This window comes from Cydia pomonella, unplaced genomic scaffold (assembly GCF_033807575.1).
Source record: "Cydia pomonella isolate Wapato2018A unplaced genomic scaffold, ilCydPomo1 PGA_scaffold_183, whole genome shotgun sequence".
NCBI lineage: Eukaryota > Metazoa > Arthropoda > Insecta > Lepidoptera > Tortricidae > Cydia > Cydia pomonella.
The window spans coordinates 692,930-714,378 of NW_026907824.1; the positions used below are offsets into that span (position 1 = coordinate 692,930).

The 21,449-nt window shown below is 36.1% G+C and overlaps 1 protein-coding gene across 1 annotated transcript in view; it reads right to left on the bottom strand.

Annotated features, from left to right (window-relative positions):
* Nucleotides 1-5,235: 5,235 nt before the first annotated feature.
* LOC133533623 (uncharacterized) overlaps nucleotides 5,236-21,449 on the bottom strand; it is a 49,302-nt gene continuing 33,088 nt past the window's right edge. The window contains exons 43-51 of the mRNA XM_061872634.1: nucleotides 21,112-21,243; nucleotides 18,414-18,569; nucleotides 11,723-11,866; nucleotides 8,868-8,998; nucleotides 7,970-8,521; nucleotides 7,385-7,579; nucleotides 6,272-6,534; nucleotides 6,005-6,190; nucleotides 5,236-5,925 (exon numbers count right to left, since the gene is read on the bottom strand). Of these exons, the coding sequence (XP_061728618.1) occupies nucleotides 5,463-5,925; nucleotides 6,005-6,190; nucleotides 6,272-6,534; nucleotides 7,385-7,579; nucleotides 7,970-8,521; nucleotides 8,868-8,998; nucleotides 11,723-11,866; nucleotides 18,414-18,569; nucleotides 21,112-21,243 (2,222 nt within the window). The 3' untranslated portion in view covers nucleotides 5,236-5,462. The remainder of the gene's footprint in view (nucleotides 5,926-6,004; nucleotides 6,191-6,271; nucleotides 6,535-7,384; nucleotides 7,580-7,969; nucleotides 8,522-8,867; nucleotides 8,999-11,722; nucleotides 11,867-18,413; nucleotides 18,570-21,111; nucleotides 21,244-21,449) is intronic.

The window sequence follows — 21,449 nt, forward strand, 5'->3', positions numbered from 1 at the left end:
AATTTGTGTAATAATGTCCTATAATATTTATTTATTTATTATTATTTATAAGAAAACTGAGACATAATTCAGATTCAGATTCATTATTACCCAACATACGATTGCATTACAAATTACATTCATGTCAGAATATATGAATCTGTGTGATCGTCAAAAATAAATTCTAATAATAACATCAGAATCCAGATAGCTTTATGGTAATAATTATAAAATGTTTATTAATAAATACTTACACAATACATAATAAATATACAGGGTGATTCAGGAGACGTGAGCAGGATCAAGCTTGAGCATTCAGTAAGTTATAAGCAACTGTTTAGTACCAGTATTTGTGAGATTAACGTTCTTTTATTTTTTACTGTTAAATGTTTTAATTTATTTACGCCATGTATGGTCACCCTCTTTGTTTTATCCATAACAAGAGACAAATTGAATGTCATCGGAGTCTGGTTACTTTTGAAAAATCGTATCTCACTCAAGTGTGACATTTTGTTTTCTTCATAATCAAACTGCTATCATAACGGTTAAAGAGGTTTTATCTTTCTTAATTAAGTGTTGTAGGGTGTCCATGATTGTAGATTATCAAATTTGTCCTTCCCAAAAAGTTAAATAACAGAAATAAAGCGAGATTATTTTACTTAAATATGATGATGAACGGTTCATTAACATTTACTGATTGTGTAGGCTTAGTCCTGCTCACGTCTCATGAATCACCCTGTATACTCTGAAGCACAGAAGTCGGAACAAATACAGATGGGTGTAGGTAAGTCGGCTAGGGGGAGATCGTTTATTCCTTGAGTAGGTGCAAGTCTAGAGATGGTGATTGTCTAGAGACCATAGCGTTTCGTCTCGTTTTCTGTTCATTTGTCATCTTGGCTAGGCCCCCAGGTCGAACACAGGAAGCACCAATAATTAATTTGAACCGGGTGTCGACCCTACTAATTTAGTGACAGCGATTGATGTTCCTTAATTACCTTGTAGGTACGAGTAATTAATTTTATTAAAAATAGGGGTGTATTTGAATTGATTTAATTAACGAAGTAAAAAAATTGCGGCGAGGTGCGTGTGTCTTTCCAGATCCAAGAATAAAACAAGTAGATAAATGGGCCAAAATACTTTTTGAGCGGAAATATTAGTGATAATTTTCCAATATAAACGTTCTCGACATATTCCTCTGGATTTTGGCCCTAGATGTTTTTTTTTTACGTACGTATAGCTTTTTTTGAAATTCTTGTCCCAATAAATGCGCCGTAAACAGACGCCTAGATACAAATTAGGCAACAATAAACGCAAATCTTCAAACGGTTAGACAGGCAATTTCTTTATTATTCTGTTCCTAAAATTTCAATACGATATGTTAAGTTTTCGAGGAGGGAAATGTCAAGAACAAAACCTCGATTTCTGAGATTTTTACGCAGGATTTTTCGTCTTAGCTGCAGTTGTCCTTATCGCATTCATTTTAGGAGCCGCCTCTGTCAACGCGACGGAGATATTCACCTAAAATTATCAAATAGATTTGAGAAGGGGCTTAGCTGGCAATTCCTCTTAATGTCTAAAATTTTGCCTTTTTCTTATTGAAATCAATATATTACATAAAACACAATAAATTCTCGAAACTTATGAGAAAATGACACTCATTTTCAAATATAATACAATTAACTTATAATGCAATACATAACATTTTAATAAAATTCTATATTTTTCTGTAATTTATCTTTTTTCTTTTTTGGTTTTGGTAAAGTAACGCAGTTGTTGTTGGTAAATCCCATGTTTTTTTAAATATTGACATTAATAATATAGATATCGTGAAAACTTCGCTGCAGCGTTGATAGTACATTATAGTATAATACATTATAAATATTCTGAATTAAATATAAAAAGTTATAAAATGTTATCTTTTATTAATTCATTTATTTTATGAAACAAAGGTTGTACACAATTTCTATCAGGCATAAAAAGTATTTTGGCCCAAATACCAGTTTATCACTACTTACTCCTTTAAACCACTTGACTACATTGTCAAGCCACGAAGATTTTAAATGGCAAGTAATTTTAGAACGTCAAAATCATCACCGTTATTTATTTATTGTATTCAGTGAATAAACTCACTGAACAACAACAACAAATAAAATTACAATAAATAAATTTATTTTATTGAACAAAGTTTTCAAGGATCGTGGAAAGTTGACTAGGTAGTCAACTTCGATAGCGGTCCATACCAATAAGTAGTAATAACTCGTAGTATATCCTGAACTCGCTAGGCGGGTTCATATTGAACAGGAATTCGGGAGTTTGTGCTTGTATTTTCGCGTTTCGTATTCACATATTAGTTAGCTGTATATTTATCATATTTGTATACCTGCAGTGGCATTCAAATCTGGTGGTTCTTTATATTTCATGCCTAGTTTGTGTTTCATGCGGTATTCGTTAAAAAGATTTAATTTAGATAGGTACACAAGTTTGCCACTTGGTTGTTTGTTTGGTATGTACCATAAAAATGACTATGAATTTTAATGCAATGTGTTACAACCAGTATTTACTCTGAGGCTATGAAAATGGAATGGGTATATTTAGTTACATGCTAGGCTTTTGTTTAAGGGATTTCATTAGGATAGTTGGTAACGAATTTCCATTGCCTATTCACTAGACTTTTCGGGATGGTTAATGATTTTAGCAGTCTATTGTACCTATATTAAGATATAGGCAAATACTGTTATCTTGATATAGCTATAGGTAAATATGTAGGTATAGCAGATAGGGATATAGCTTCAAAAGAAAAAGAGGAGGGATCACAAAACTGTAGGTAGTCAAGGTGCTTAGCTAACGTGCCAATTTTTAATGCTCCGTAGCGTAGCGTAGTCATCTCCGTCCATAACTCTTGCATTAGCGCGACAGTGACAGTTGCGTTTCGTTCGCTACGGAGCGTTAACGATTGGCACGATGGCAACGCACCCTGGTTAAGATTTTACTTACTTAAATTTTGTTGTTTTGATGTTTGGAGAGTTTGATGCATTAATATTACATAAATAAATTTTTTTAATAGGAATATTTTTACACAAATTGACTAAATCCCATGGTAAAGCTCATGATTGCATGTGTTGTGGGTACTCAGACAACGATATATATGTATAATATACAAATACTTAAATACAATAGAAAACATCCATGACTTAGGAACACATATCTGTGCTCATCACACAAATAAATCCCTTACCGGAATACGAACCCGGGACCATCCAGTTAGTTCACTATCAACTAGGCCAGACTGGTCGTCAAATTTCTAATAAATAATAAAGTATGTGTTTAGATTTAGTAATTCTGTTAATCTTTATTACGACGATTGCGTTAAGAAAAGGCTCCGGTCCGGTATTTCTTTAAGCAACCATAACTAAGCCGCATTTTAACGTTGTTTGTCTTCATTAAATACAAATTCACAAAATGCCCTGCCCTTGAACAAGTTAAGTCCTTAAAAAAATCGACATAATTGCAAAATTTAAACATGTTTCAGATGTTATCAAACGACTGTGACTCGAATAATAATTTAAATGACCATTAAAGCAACCGCCCGAAAGATAACTGTATTCGTCCGGTCATACGGTGTCTAACATACTCGTATTTTGTGAGATAGCGGGCGTGGCTTAAGTGTCATATCCTTAAAATTTATTGAAATAGGATTCGAAAAAACTAAGATAACATTTATATAATCGTAATAATATGCTGTAGCTTCGCCGTTCGATAAAATAAAGATGAGGGTTCTTTTTATAACGTAACAATATAATATTGAAATATCTGTCCCATAAGAAAGGCTTTGTTAGGTCGAGGCCAATCATAGTCACATCCCAAGAGTCTGGACGGGAATGGGGAAACACTCTCGTTTGATTGGGTACGGTTTTATTGTTTGCTTATATCGGTTGGTACCGTGTGTTTTAAATAATCCATGACGTAATACAATAGGTAGGTAGGTTGCTATAACTATAAAACAAGCCAGTCTAAGCTACATACTTACTTACATTGCTGGCGCGATCAGCTAAAATGAGACTTCTTGGCCTCCAACACAAGAGCACGCTACTTTGCTTGGTCCAGAGCGGATTTACGCCAGCTTTCGCCAACGCCAAGCACACTACTCCACTCTATCCGCCCAGCGATATTTAGGATAAACAACAGGACGGGGCGTCCAGTTGGTCGGCCCAAGTAAGCCCTTTTGGCTACCCGATCGTCACCCATCCTAACTAGGTCTAATTATAAAGACTTGGCAAGCAACGAGAGTGAAATTGACACCATAAACGAGGAAATTAAAATACCACATTTATAATGGCACGCTACACTAATTTCGCTAAAAAGTTGCTACAGAGTTACCTTAGACGGACTTTACTATTTTATCGTTTACTCACCAGTTCACACTGCCTTACGCATGAATTTATTATGAGACGTATTCAGAGGTATATGTACTCCTACGTGGGCCATACTGAAAATTTCTACAATAACCCTCTTAGAGATCACGCAGTGAAAGAAAATGTTTATTTTTGAAGATACAACTCATTGTCTTTTTTGTGGTACAATTTCCAGAATGCCAGCGATTAGGAAATTATATGTCGAGCGTTTTTATCATTTTAATCCGAGAAATTTCTCGTTTCAGAATTTTATACGATTTTCAATGTGCTCTCAGTCGACAACAAAGATAATATATCAGGCTTTACTATTATTTTATAATGAAGCCCATTTCTCGTGCATCTGTTTGTAATAGATTATAATATTATAATTTTAGTCGCTTTTGTATTAATCTTACGGACGATAACCGAGAAGCAAGTCTTTAAAAAACAACGCTCTAATCTCAAACCAAATTCAGATAACCTCAGGTATCATAGTAAAAATAAAACCTACATAGGTACACGTACGTCAGAAAACATGAATCTGAATAAGTATTATAGATACCCCACAACCGCCTGATACAAAAAGTGTCAGAGGAAAAATGGGCCGTCTAATTCATTCATCGTAAACAAAATTTGTGCGCAATATCAGAAAGAGTTCAGAAAAGCGATTACAATACCAAAATGTGCGTATCTACTACAGTTTTTGAGATTATAGGAACTTTCAGTATGACCTAAGTAATAAACAGCATAATAAAATTCACCTTATTTGCCGGCTCATGTCATAATCTTAGTATTAGCTAAATGACGATGTTTGTATTTATAATCTTGTTGACTGAACGAATTATCGATTGAAGTAAGTAAATGATTTAATAAAAATTACAGTGTTTATTGAGATTTAATAAAAGTGATAACATCTGTTAGTCGTTGAGAGGTCGTTGGCTCGAGCTTACTCACGCTTCTGGATTTTAACAAAAGGATGTGCATACTAATGAATTTATTTAAGGAAACAGATTAAACGTTTAAATTATATTATTAAAACATAAAAAGAGTTTAGTAACATTATTTACATGTATTTTTGTATTTAATAGCAGCTCAAAACTTGTATATTTCTAAGTCCGATGAATTATCATCCGGAATGTCTTCTACGTGAATAATTTTTTCCACATTCTCGTTAAAGGTAACTACTGATTTTCTCCGGCTCTTGTTTTTCCTTTCGCCAAATTCATCTTCCTCTCCTGAATGCTCGTCGTCTTTAAGCTTGTCTATGGATTGTATTACTATGGGCAGTGTAACGTCGGTGGCACGTGTCGATGCCATATTTATTACTGTGTCGACTGAATCTTTGGGATCTACTTGCGAGGTTTGGGCTTTCGGTTTAACTTCTTCAACCGGAGCGTCAAGCATTTCTTGAAGCCTCCTTTCACTTCTTTTCAACTCATCTATATTGAGTCTTGGTTTTCTCAAACTGTCAATCTTTTGGGGTGATTCCAACGGTTCATCGCGAGAGGCTAAACTATTAGCGTCACTGAACTGTTCATAATTTCGTGATTTTCTCCTGTAAGCAATGACGTGAAAACGTGATTTAGTTTGAGCTATGATAATACAAGCAAATATGTTAGTAACTGTACTCTTACCATCTGAGGAAGAACCATAAGGCAATAAGCAGCATTAGTATGAAGAGCAGGATGCTCAAGACTATTGTTGCGACTAATAGACCTGTATCACGTCCTCCGCCGTATATCTCGCGGCCTTCTAGATAATCTTCCAGAGATACTGTGCTCGTGACATCAACCCCGGTTATTATATTGTCTGTTATGTCACTGAAATTAAAAGGTATTTTTAATAACGAAAACGTTTTTGGAATAGTGAATCGAATTGATTATTATATCTATATATCTTACTTTGTAAGCCGATCAACGGCCACCGGTTCGCGATCAATTAAGCCGTATACATAAAGCTGCAATGACGCTCCTTCGGTGGTTACTTCTCGTTTGCGTCTTGTATTCGCAGAATCGCTTGGGTCATCGGATATGACCGCGGAGCTGAGGACTTTGACCTCGTACCCCACAGCTGAACTCAGATTTTCCAAAATAGTTTCCTCTTGGTCTAAAAATGCGTTGCGGACAGTGACCACAGCGATATGACTCGTATCTAATAGTTTTACCTAGAATGAGAGAGTTAAATATACTCATAGGTTTTTCCAACCCGTACCTAATGATTGTTTATTGACAAGTGAACATAAATGATTCCATTTATTTTTTCCCAGATGATTAGCTCATAGTGTCAACTAAATCAAACACAAGTTAATATAAAACACAGAGAAATAAGTATATAAGTAAGCTTAGAGTGGTCACTCAATACATGGCTATCCTTACTTGTTAATAATAAGTTGTATGAGATGTATGGTTAAAGTTATTATTAATAAGTCTTGAACTCGAATCTTATCTTATTAGTTTTAGTTTTCGTAAAGCTCGCTTAAAACTTATTAGATATAAATAGGTTTTTATTTATGAAAAGAGTGAGCACTGTAAGCGTACTTATTTATCTATGCTAAAACCTTGCTTTTTAATATAATATGAAGTTATTTAGTTTTTTTTCGTTTGTTCATATTCCACACTAAAAGTGTCACACAATGACAGAGGCGTTTTATGAATGAGCTGGTAAAAGTAACCTATTATTCAGATACTTTAAAACTGTTAATGGGCTTTCGTTTAATAATTAAATATTTGGGATCTATCTTACACAGATCTACCTAGCCCCAAACTAAGCAAAGCTTATACTATGGTACTAGGCGACGATATACGTATGTACGTATTTAGATAAATACATATGTACTTATATACATAGAAAACACCCATGACTCAGAAACAAATATCTGTGTTCATCACACAAATGAATGTCCTTACAGGGATTCGAACCCGGGACCTTCGGCTTCATAGGCAGGGTCACTACCGACAACTAGGCCACCGACCAGTTTAACATTAACAATATATATATATATAAGTAAGAATTACCAGAAGTTCTATAGATGTAGTTAGACCATCTTCCCTCCCGTTAAGATCAGTGACTGACACAATGAGGCGCTGGTCTTGCGACAGGCTGGCTCCATCCCTGACGTGGACGAAGCCCGTATTTGACGCAACCGCCAAAACTTCCGACGCACTCCAGAACGACAACGCCGCATTCTCACCCACGTCAGCGTCAGTGGCCTGATGTAATTCAATATCCCATAAAATACATGAACATTCATCCTTGAAACTTGAGATTGGAGTCACGAAATGATGCGTGACTTTTTTGCGGGAGCATTCGCAATAACAGCTTAAACATTAACTCACTGGATTCACATTTGGTATGGAAATTAGTTTTACGCTCAAAGGGTAAATTCAAAGTAGAGATTTAGGTGCGTGCTGATGTCTAAGACGTGGAATCATGTAAATGGCCACCTTTGTATGTTAGGTGCGTATTTTTAATCTCACATTAGGTATTTGTTACCGAAAAAGCTTACCTAAAGTGTAAAATTACGTTTACGGTTACGTTAGTATGTAAATCAAACCCAATTTTCATATCAAATATAATTCTAAAATGAAAGTTAACTTTACCTTTAATTCTGCTAAAGCTCGAGGGAGCACAATATCTTCAAGTTCCGGAATAGGATACCCACATATAATGGGCTCGTTTTCATTGCCGACAAATATGGGGTAGTTGTCGTTAATATCGTTAACTATCAAGTTGACGAAGCTTCTTCGTGAGTTATATAAGATTGTGTCAGTAAGTATCCATCTGTTGCTTCCGTATTCGTAGGGTCCGAGCCAGTCTAGTCTGGGGTTTAATGTAGACCGCTTAGCTCGACTCTGTGTGTCACTAGCGCATTCCAATACCAGTTCCACCTGAACTTGCGACAATGCCATGAAAGCTATTCGCGGGTCTTCTCGATCGATTGCTTTTGCATGTAAACCAGTATTGTCAATGTAGAGCCAATCTTGGTCGAGGGGCCAGCGATTGGTCAGCCTGAACTGGCAATCTGCTTGAGCTTCGCTGTCGAGGACGACGAGGTTAGTGTGTGGTTCCTCTTCGTCTCTATCCAAGATTATGAGTGGCGGGAGCGCGTTTTCGTCTCCACAGATTGCGGCAGCTTCTACTGTTAGTTGTACCTGCACAGTGACAGTATATTTGTCATACATGCTCAGAAGTGTACAAAAAATATGAAAAAATTATAGATAAGATAAAAAAAATAAACAGTCTAATGGACCGGAAAGCAATGACACGAAACATTTTATTGACGTAATGTATAAGTGGTCTGTTTTCGTGGCTATTAAGAGTAGGTATAGATTGAACATCAAAACATTAAACTTGGAACGTGGATGAAGTGTATAATACGAAATAATAAGTTTGTCTTGGCCCCCGATAAAAATGTTGGCACACATTTCGTTTTCGTATCTTATAAATATTTAAGTAATTTTTAGCTAAGCCTTTACTTATTATTAGATATTTTCTTACCGCCGTTGTAGCTTGGACTTGGGTGATAGATGATGTAGCTATCGCTTGGAAGCTATACACGCCAGTATTTGTTGGTGCAGATAAATGTATTTCTCCAACACTGTTAATCAAAACCCGCTCTCGGAGATGAGCTGGAAACAAAGACAATTGAAAATAAGTGTCTTAGTCGTTGCAGATAATGGTTTTAGTGTGAAAAATGCTAACAATTTATTGGCCGCATTAATAACAAAGATAGGGGGATAAGGAAAAATGTTTGAACTTTTTTAAAATAAACTTTCGCGTGAGTCGCTTGACACCTAATGAGCGTGGGAGTTAGGGTCGATGAATTTTGTTGATTTTATTTTCGAGATGCCTGTACTTATTGAATTGTGTATGGGTGGTTTAAAAATATTTTATTAATTCTTCGATACTGAATCAAAGAGATATATTAAATTGTTAATTGTGAAATATTACTTTTAAGCTGTTTTCATTATTAAGTTAATAATTCGAAGTGCCCTATAAAACCTTGTGTTAATGTTGAACTTGCAATGTTATATGGTGTTGACGACCGGTCTGACCTAGTGGATAGTGACCCTGCCTGTGAAGCCGATGGTCCCGTGTTTAAATCCTGGTAAGGGCACTTATTCGTGTGATGAGCATGGATATTTGTTCCTTGTCTTGGGTGTTTTCTATTTATTTAAGTATTTATAAATATTTATATATTATATATATCGTTGTCTAACTACCTTTATGTTTATTTATTTATTTATTCGTAAACTAATTAGGTAGGTACATGATATACTTGCAATATTCGCTTGATCGGACGTTTTAGCAATGATCAGCGCCACCCGTGGTTGTTTTGAATAACAGAGAGAACGACGCGCGTGGGGCAGACATTTTTGTATTGAGAATTGCGTGCAGCGAGAAAGACTAGGATTAACTAGGTAATTTTGTCTTGGTTAAGTAAGGACCTAGGGTAAATCGTCTATTACTGGCCACCCTCCAATTACTGGCCACCTTATACTGAAATGGCTAAAATAAGAACTCCATTTATTTATTTACACAACTCAAGTAAACTAAATAATGATCGGTCTGATGATTCACTTAGATTGTGTGATTATTAAACAGAATCCCTTTTAGTATAAGGTGGCCAGTAATAGACGGTTTATTTTATTTATCCTATATGTATTTATTTTAAGGAGTCAAGTTGGAGTCCCTGCGGCTCCATTATATATTAATAGTTCGCACTTGTACTAATCATGGGTATAATTTGGTTGCAATTAGTACGCTAGTGCACAAGAAAAGTCCTACAGGCCAATTCGAATGTACACTGATATCCGAATAATGTTTCATGTTATTTCGTTATCGTGCATTTTGCTCGTACTTGGCCGTACATGTATGGGCGCGGGTAAGACGCACGATAAATTAATAATATGATGAATAATCATTCTAATATTAGTGTACGTTCGAATTGGCCTGTTAATTGCAACATAATTTTGATATTAGAAATTTTGAAAGTATGAAATAGGGTATCAAAATAGTCTGTACCATCTATACACTAATGTATGTATGATAGATAGATAAAACGTTTATTTGAATGCTGCAGAAACACACAATTTACAAATACATTACGAACAGAATAAAACTAAAGTACACAATTTAATTAACAGAAAAGTTTATATCTATAAATGGATTTGTGTGCATTACAGCAAAAACAAAACGGTTCCAACTCAGCTATTAATGCGCTTCACTCTTTCGAGCAAAGCACTGGATATTCTGCTGAAACTCAGATCACGTTACAGTTGGGCAAATCTAAATATGATGGTAAACAACTAGTACAGAAGTGTAAAAAGGGTTAATATGTTCCGAAATAAAATATATAAATAAAAAATAAAAAAGGGCCATAAAATAAAAGTGATAATGTATGGAGGTTAACTATATTTCACTAGGCAACATGTTCGCCTAGTAATAGGTAATAAATAACTTTTGTGTGATCTTGCTAATGTTTTACAATCAGGCGCTCAATTTAATCATGCCATTTTGTGTTATAAACAGGTAAGTACTACATTAATTTTATAAACTGAATTTCATTACGATTTGAATTTTCATGTACTTATCGTATGATTAAACATCAGGATTACGAATATCAGCTTAACTTATAAGCTGATTAGGGATGGTAATCTGATAACCCAAACGTTTTCAAATAATATATCGTTCGGATTTACACGTTTCACGAGATTATGATTTTATGTTATGCTCGCGAACCTATGTCTGCTTCAATTGTAATCATAATTTAAAGCTTCACCGTAGTTCCAAGAATCGAGACAAAAAATAATGCAAATTGTTTTTTTTTTAGTGGTAAACACGGCCAATATAATAGCAGTTTATTATATTAGATATTAGAGTAACTTGCGTGGGCACTTTAATAATTTCTAAAAATAGGTTATATTAGGTGATCTTTCGCGATTCCGAATGTCAAAAATGTATTAAAATGGTAATATTGAACAAGGTTTCCCATGGGACCGATATGAAAATCGTGAAAAAAAATCCCCCTGGGCCCATACGTTTCGTCTACTTCGGGCCCTTAAGGTGTAAGTACATTAAGTATAATATTAATAGATATTTTTACGCGAATTTGTGGTTAGTTCCATGGAGAAATTTGTTTAGTACGACCATCTTAATTCCGATGTGATTGATCTAAAGTTATGGTCTCCCGTTTTTTTTTCATTATTCTAATAATTAACATATTGCATATGTACATACAGCTGTAAGATTAAATGAAGATCTCCTTAAAAGACACTCTTTCGAAAATTTGCTTCTATCCGGTCTGCTGGTGGGCGGTCCGATCAATGTTGAATAAGTATATATATATTTACCATCATCGACAGCTAGGGAGTACGTTATACTCTCGCCGTTGCTCGCTGTTGCTTGGACCAGTCCTAGTAGTCCGGTCTGCGCCATGTCCGCGCGCAGCACATATGATGGGGACTCGAACGCTACCGTTGGTAGCTCTGGAGTTTCTGGAAATGTTTGCAATTTGACAAATACACTCATGACTGTGATGTAAAATAAATAAAAACATAAATAAAAACAGGTGGCTTTGTATGGAAACTTGAACAAAAGTGACCTGGCATTTTTGACGAATGTAACAATCTGGACTTCGTTTGTGCCTTCAAGTGAAAAACCGGCCAAGAGCATGTCGGGACATGCTCAGTGTAGGGTTCCGTAGTTATTCGTCCGTCACAATATACCTTGAACGGGTGCTATTAGTAAGTATCATGTATATAACAAACAAACGGGAGTACCTTTACAGCGCAGCGCTTTGTACGTCTTTTTCTATGAAGGGAAGACTTTATTGCGATAACTCAAAAACGGCATAACTGATCATGTTCTCTTTAGTTTTAATTGAATATCTATATTAGACTATTTTTTTACTACGTGGGTGGCAAACAAGCTTTCGGCCCGCCTGATGTAGATGTAGTGTAGGGACGCCCGGCCGGAAGCAGGCGGGCTGTCGATCACTTCGCGTTCATTCACGGCCCGCCTGATGGTAAACAGTCTCCTTAGCCTATGTACGCCTGCAACTCCAGAGGAGTTACATGCGCATCCCTAACAATCCGCAGTCTCCGCACCCTCGTTGAGCTCTGGCAACCTTACTCACCTATGAGCAGGGTCTAGTGTTATTCTTAATTAGCTGCCGTTTTCTGTAAGGTGTAGGTACTTCCCATTCCCAAGTTAGTTGAAAAGTTAGAGAAAGGGACACAATGTTTTTCTTTCGGAGCTATTATTTCAGAAAATATTCACTTCATCAAATAGGTAATATTTGTTGAAGACCCCTATTCGTTTGGAAATACCTATCCAACGACACCCTACACCATACGGTTAAAGCGAGGTCACTTTGTCAGTAGGGGAAGTACCTTACAGGTTTTTTTTTAAATTTTATTTTACCACGTTGTCCGGTTGATTAATTTATAAAGCCATACCAAATTTTTGCTTTCTAGCACTAACGATCACGGAGCAAAGCCTCGGACAGACAGACGGACATTAGTTGACTACGAAACCTTAAAAAGGATAAATAAGCGCAATTGTAGTTTTTATTCTCATTTAATTTCAATTAAATTGAAAAAAAAAAACATTTCAATTTTAAATGTAGATCATATGCCACTTTCCAGGCGGTCATTGCAACGTGGTGTAAAAAAATACAGTAAGATTTTAAAAGTTAGATGAAAAAAAAAACCGGACAAGTGCGAGTCGAACTCGCTCACCGACGGTTCGGTACTTTTTAGCATTTGTTATTTTAGCGGCAACAGAAATACATCATCTGTGAAAATTTCAACTGTCTAGCTATCATGGTTCATGAGATACAGCCTGCTGACAGACGGACGGACAGCGGAGTCTTAGTCTTCCGTTTTACCCTTTGGGTACGGAACCCTAAAAAGGAGAGCATTAAAATTGCAAACTTGGTGGTATTTAAAAATAAGACGCTTGACACTTGTAATTAAAACTAAGCCAATTTGCTTAATTTTAGGTAGTTTGACTGCGATATTGAATTATTTAGTCTGACCAAGCCCACCTTTATAAGCCTTTTCAATTTAAGCAAGGGTAGAAGTGTTTGATCTTATTGTTAATTGGTCCCGAAATTTCCATTTGCCTGAGTCCATAGGATTAGTATCGATACTGCAGGTGACCCTCGAATTAATGATTAATGGCAATACCGGGCCCCAAAGCGAGGTTACTGACTGACAGTTTCAGGTTTATTCGTCTTCGATAGGTACTGTAAAAGAGATACGGTCTATCTGAGGTGGGGTGGTATCAGAATCTACCTGGAGCGTTTACATTCCCCATTGACCGTATCTCTTTTACAGTACCTGCTGTAGCAAAATTGCTACATATGTATCGACATCAGTCGGTTTATTTTTGAACTTCTCCAGTGGCTAGCAGCTTGCTTGCTCAGTTCTCTTTCTGTTGTCTCTCTATGCGGTTTCATAATTCAGGCGTTGATGATTAGATGGCGCTGTATCACATTGGTCGTTTATAAGTTTGTTTTACCTTTTTGGCCTATTTTGAATGTGATTTATGGCAGGCTGAAAATAGAATGTAACTTTTGAGGGGGGCTGATTTTTGAATAGAGAATTGGAAGGTTTTCGAAAGATGGAATTGAGGTTTTTGTTTTGGAAAAAAAGTGAGAGAGAAGGACTTTGAGGAGAAGAGCGAAGTCAAGTTGGTTGATTGTTTGCCATTTTTGGTGTTGTTTGAAAAGTATTGGATCATATCTGCTTAAAGTTCCACCGAAATGGTGTGTGTGGCATGACAGTGCTATCCTGTGTTCGTTTTAGTTTACATCGTGAACGCCGGTGTTCCCCTTTGAAACCCAGGGGCTAGCGTTTCACTCAATTCTGGCCACTTGAATTCACCAGCAACAACTTGTGCATTAGCGTGTGGCGTATTTGCCGCCAAGGCTCAACGGCACGTATTTTTTGGCCCTCCTGTCGATTTCCAAATTCCGGGAGGGCTTCAACGAGACCACCAGCTGAGGACCCTGGCCCGTTTATCACGAGGCTCGCCAGGTGACATCGATTTAACCCATTCGAGACGGATTCAAGTTTTCATCGATATACATTCAAATTTTTTTAAAATTCTGATTTAATAATAATACATAATAATAATTCAGCCTATATACGTCCCACTGCTGGGCACAGGCCTCCTCCCATGCGCGAGAGGGCTTAGGCTATAGTCCCCACGCTAGCCCAATGCCGATTGGTGACTTCACATACACCTTTGAATTTCTTCGTAGATGTATGCAGGTTTCCTCACGATGTTTTCCTTCACCGAAAAGCTAGTGGTAAATATCAAATGATATTTAGTACATAAGTTCCGAAAAACTTATTGGTACGAGCCAGGATTTGAACCTGCGACCTCCGGATCGAAAGTCGGACGTCATATCCACTCGGCCACCACCGCTTCTAAATTGCCTTCTGAATTCTGAAAAATTCTGATTTGCCTTCTCCAAATTGTTAACCATTTATTGTGTTCTTACCCTCCTTTTTTACTTTTGTTAAATTCCTGTAGATGTCTGCAACCCGCATTTTCCTTAAATTATTTATTTTCTAAATTTCAATACTGCTCCAATAGTCGAGCCATTACATTTTTCGGCGTGAAAGCTAGGTTTCCTTCATACACTTTTTTCAACCATCACTCCATTTCATTCGCCCCATTAAACATTTTTTTTCCCTCAGCCAATTTTCATCCGACTCCTTTTTAGGGTTCCGTAGCCAAATGGCATAAAACGGAACCCTTATAGTTTCGCCATGTCCGTCTGTCTGTCTGTCTGTCTGTCTGTCTGTCTGTCTGTCTGTCTGTCTGTCTGTCCGAGGCTTTGCTCCGTGGTCGTTAGTGCTAGAAAGCTGAAATTTGGCATGAATATATAAATCAATAAAGCCGACAAAGTCGTACAATAAAATCTAAAAATTTAATTTTTTTTAGGGTACCTCCCCTACACGTAAAGTGGGGGTGAAATTTTTTTTTCGCTTCAACCCTAGAGTGTGGGGTATCGTTGGAAAGGTCTTTCAAAACTAATAGGGGTTTTCAAGAAACATTTTTTGATAAAGTGAATATATTCGGAGATAATCGCTCCGAAAGAAAAAATAAATGTGTCCCCCCCCCTCTAACTTTTGAACCATAGGTCCAAAAAATATGAAAAAAATCGTGGAAGTAGACCTTAAGAAAAACATTAAATGAAAACTATAGCGGACATGATCAGTTTAGCTGTTTTTGAGTTATCGCAAAAAGTTTTCCCTTCATAGTAAAAAGCCTTATTTTAATTAGGTACTGATTATGCAAATTTGCCTATTTGTTTAACTCAGGTGAAAGGTAGCGTTTCATCCCTTGGTTAACAATTTACTATACTTCAAGCTCCAGTTTAGCTTATTGTGACGGAAGAGTAACTACGGAACCCTACACTGAGCGTGGCCCGACATGCTCTTGGCCGGTTATTTTATTTTATATTTCAATAGCCTTTATGCGGAGAGCAGGGATCATCTTAATATTGTTTAGGAAACTGTTTAAATTGTGTTCCGTGTTTTATCTATAGATTTCTCAGTCAAAATATTTGTCAAAATACGAGTATATAGGGTAAAAGGTTCGTCAATTGACAAGTGTTATATTTTTTGCATAAATGTTTAATATTAAACGTATTCTGTGAAGTGACCTTGTTTTACTGCACTACCTTTTAAGAGTCCCCGGAAAGCTCGCCCGAATTTCACCTTCCCATACAAACGGAGTATCGTTCTCATTTTAAAACTACGGGTTGGATTGTAATGAAACTTTGCACATATTGAGGTGGCGAATGGTTAAATGTTACATCATCCCAATTCTTATGTATGGTTCCTAAAGCTGGACCTTGAAAAATAATTTATTCAACAAGCTAAGGGCTTTTGAAATGTGGATTTATCGAAGGATGCTCAAAATAAAATGGACTGATAGAATAACTAATATCAGGGTTTTGGAAATCATAAAAAGAGATCTAGAAGTAGTATCAACTATTAAGAAAAGAAAAGCAGCGTATTTTGGACATATATATAGGAACAATAAATACAACCTACTGAAATTAATAATTGAAGGCAAGCGTGGTCGTGGTAGAAGGCGCACATCATGGACTAAAAATATAAGAGACTGGTTAAAAGTGAAGAGCATAGAATGATGGACTAATTCGCATGACTGAACATAGAGAGACATATAGACATATGGTCGCGAACCTCCTGGACGGAGATGGCACCTGAAGAAGAAGACATATAATGATTTAAAGTCATATACTTTATGTAATTAGTTTATATAGCTCATGTTTATATAAACAAACCTAATAGAGCAAAAAACTTTTTGTATGAAAAACTTAAATTCGCTGTATTGTTTTACTATGATATCTGAAGCTACATAAACTAATTACAGTAGGGCTAAGATGGTCGGCTCTTTATCATTTGTCACCATGCCTGTCACGTTCTAACAAGTATGTGAGTGCGAAAGTGACGGGCATAGTGACAAGTGATAAAAATGGAATCATGCTGCCACCGCAGTCCGGTGATGTCCTTAGCTCTAAGATTTACAATGCTGCTGTAAAGCTACAAAGTGGGTTGATACGTTATGGTATTGGAGACTAAACGGTTTATTTTTAAATGGTTATTGTCACTTGACTACCATGAGACTGAAAACTTACTTCTAAGGGTAGTTTAAGGTTAACCCTATCTATACTTGTGTTCATTATGAAAATAGTTTCTGTAAAACTTTAATGTAACGTAGTTTTATTTAGTTGACTAACAAAACAATGTATGTTTAGGTCACACATATGACATACAAATGCATACTTGGTCTCCTGCTGAACAGTCCTAGCCTAGTGCGGAGACCCCTGGAAACTCCTTTTATGTAACTATGCTATACACCCATCCGATGTCACACCAATTCTGTATCGATTCTGTATACTGTTTTGTGTGCAATAAACTTATTTTTTATCTTTTTATCTTTACCGCAGGACTAGATATATCTTATCCTATTGTAAGTACAAAGTTTCAGAGCAATCTAGCTGGTCGTTTTAAAATGAGAGTGTAACTAACTACGTTTGTATGGACCGTTTATTAACTAAGTTCGGAGTAACGGAGTTCAATATATGAGGAAAATTGAATAACAAATGCTCCTCTGAGCTTTTCACAGATACTTTATATTTCTTTTGGGCGTCGTGCAGGTCCCGTTGGGCGTCGGATTTCTATTAACTCTCAATTTTGGCCATACCTCCCTTATTGATAAAACAGGAGTGTGTTATATTACAACAATTTCATAAACTATTTACTGTCTTCTAATTCTAATCTGATTCCAACTGATTCTTACCCTCTATATTACTGCCTCTTTTTTTTTAGTGTTGTTATGTTACTCTAATGTTATCCTAAGAATTTAAATTCTAATGAATACCCTTTGTATTTGCAAAAGGTGTTGTAAAAGGTGAAACGTATTTCTTTTACACTAACACATGTAATTTTTACCCCTTTTCTGCAAATAAATTATTGTTTGTTTGTTTGTTTGAGTCCTACTTCTTTATGCCGATAAGGGTTCAATCAGAAAATTAGGCTTTATAGCCATTAATCATAATATAGCTTGGATGCATGCGTCTGATAAGTTAAAGCAAGTAAGTACTCGTATGAGTTCAAAACTTAAACTGAACTTAGTCCCAAAACCAAGCTTCTTTTTACTAAAAAACTTTTTACTTTAGCAGCCGCCTGGTAGACCTATAAATATGCTATGCTGTTATACGCATTTTTATGTTTCATGCTGAAAAATATTCACACAGGCGTTGAAACTGCTGGAAACCACTGGACTTGTGGCCGAAAGGTGAGGTATTTTGGTAGTTCCGTGGCAATCTGCCGAATTCTACCCCAGAACAAAAAATAGTGACGCTAAAATATTTTTCAGTTCTTTAGATTATTGTATTTATGTTAGTCTGTAAGGTATTATATGACCTAAGGTATTATGGGCCTTTGTTGCCTGAGAATAAATGATTGTTTGAATTGATTTGATTGTTCTTACCTGATTGTATAACGTTGAAAATGACAACTGCGCTTGCGCTGCCCGCTCGGAATTCGAGCGCGACGTGTGAGACTCCCTCAGGCAGATTCAGAGTGCCAGCCGCTCCGATTAATACCGTATCTCCCGATACAGAGGCTGAGAAAAGCTCCCTGTACACTGCAGGCGAACAAATTTGGCGGTTACACTTATTGCATAAAGTCAGCTTATAACTTAATAATAACGGACAAGGTTTTCGGAAAATTGTAACGCACCCGCCAATTTTTAGAACGAGCATTTAAAGGACAATTTGGGCTATTTTTACTCAGTGTCAGAAATAATCGATATGTTACATGTCGCGTTTAGTACGGATCAAACACAGGCCAATGGTATAATACCTATAACCTCCTCCAAACCACCACCCATGTGGAAATCATACCAAAAAAGAGGTGGTGCCTTACATCAAATGAGGTAGGTCTGTTTTTTATATATATATTGGTAGTTATGAAATAGTTATGACAAATCCAAGTTTTCCACCTCGAAAGCCCTTCGGATCATTGTGTGTATATTATACAGTATAGCGAGGGAAATCGTTATAGCTCGTATCTCTTGTATATCTTTGATGGACCAGGCTTCTGCTTTGGATCCACAGTACTCCTTTTGGGGACAGCGTGTGTGGTAGCATTTCTTCGTCAACCTGATCAGGCCGGTCGAAATTGTCATGGTGAATTATCAATGAATGGTTTTTCAATGTCTGCACACATCTCCGGTCCTGTATATTCTCGCAGGATTGACCATTGCTGTAGTTGCAAACAGCTAAGCATTTGAGTCCTGCTTTCCTGCATCCACAAGTGCTGGTACAACCTGTTTTGCAGTTACAGTTGGTTAAAATTTTTGCAAAACTTTGAAAAGCCGTATCTTAGAAACTATTTGGCTTACTAAGACTAAATTATAGTCAATTAATTGCAAATATCATCTTCATAAAAGTGTGCATAGTGACTTTTGCCTTAACTCCGCTTAACTAACTTTACAAAAACTGAAAAAAATCCTAAAATTTAATGGATTTTCATGTACTATACAATGATCCCAAGGGCTTTTGAGGTCGAAAACTTGGCCATGTTATTACCATTTCATCACTATCAACATATTAAAAAAACAGAACTACCTCATTTGATGTTAGGTAAAATGTACCAATTCCATGGGCTAGTAAGAGCGTTAACTCTCACGTCTATTCAGGAAAATTTATAGTTTCGAAGAAATCAACGAAAATTAGCTTCATAAATTGATAACCATCATGACAATTTTAAATCAAACCCGGTTAATATATACACACATTTGCAAAAATGCATGGCCAGTGGCCACTTTATGAAAGATTACATTCGTGCCCATGTAATTTTACAGCTCGTACACAAAGCTGTATAAGTACATACCCAATTATCCATTTTATTAGTGGAATTCATTCATACAGTGGGCATGCCAATCGTTTGCGCTGTAGCGAACGAAACGGTAATGTCACTATCGTTCCTCCTTATAAGTGCGACAGTCAGATAGCGTTTCGTGTCGCTACGGCGGCGCAAACGATTGGCATCTTGGTTCCCTTTCTCGTGGCCATTATTTTGTAAAGGCACATAACATTCATATTTTTTTTAAATAATCTGTTTAAAAATTAAGTTAGCACGGTTTAAGAGGAACACAAATTGATTATTTCTCCAAAACCTCATCATCTTATATTTCGCCAACTGCCATGGGGGTCAAATCCTTAGCTCTTAAAATTATCTTTTATTGGCCTACGTCTGATCAGCACTGAACGCAAGCAAACATTCTACATTGTTATTTCGCAAGCAGAGCCCTCCGCAGTAACTAATACCGAGAGGAAAAATGTACAATAATCTGCATTGCCCGAGTGTGATTGTTCCCTTTTTCCTTAATCTTTTTTTTTTCAATCTTTTGAACTATTATACAAGGTGCCCGTGAGCATTGCGAGACATTTTAAGTCAGCATTCCTGGTAATATTTAGAAACTAAAATGTCATATAAAATTTTATGGATTAGGCCTAGTTTCAGAGGTAATGAAATGTTTTCCGAAATCATTCTTTCACCATAAGTCGGTACAAAACACATTTTTGACTTTGAGGTCTAGTCTGGACATACCTATTGATAGACATCGAAAAATTTAAAAAATGTATTCGAGAGGCTACCCCCAAATAAAAAAAAAACTTTTTAGTTAGTTTTAGGTTATGTTCAAAAAAAGGAAAAAAAAAAATTTTTTTGTCGAATTTTATAGGTATTAGGTAAGTAATATAATATAGTTCAAGTGATAAATATTAATTTATCACATATGGTTGTAATTATAGAGTTAAGTATAGAAAAAAATCAAGACCCTAAAATAATACCATAGTCATATTTGTAATGTCTATTTTGAACACTTACCGTCACATACACAAAGGGGTTGTGTAGATTGTTTTACCTATAGGCAGGCACATAAGATTTCACACGCGCACATATAGCATATAAACCGATTATTTACATAAATACTTTTAGGATGTTGGTTCTTTTAAATTTATTTTTGAATTTTATTTTATTTCAAAATTAAACAAAATGAATAGTATACGGAAGGTTGCCGTTCGATGGTGTCAGGTTAAGACGAAACAACATAAAACGGACGCAGACATATGTAGACGACACCTGAATCCAAAAAAAATACCAAGTACACCAAAATTTACCTCCAAGTATTTCGATATCGATTCCAGAAGCGTGTCCTGTGATAGTAATCGGTTCATGTTGAACCACGTTGTTATTGATGGTTCCCTCGTACAGGACTTTATCAAATGCCTCATTTATCAGGGATCCCGAATCTGTGAAATTGAAAAAAGTTTAAAAATAACTTATAATTGCTACACGGTTTTCATTATAAACTAAATTAATCCTATATTTAAGAACGAAAACCACAACTATAAATATGTTAAATACGTTGCTGAAAATATGAGATGATTAATGAACAAGAAGGAAAATGATCAACAACAAAGGAAATGCTCCTTAGTAAGAGACAACCATCGATTCA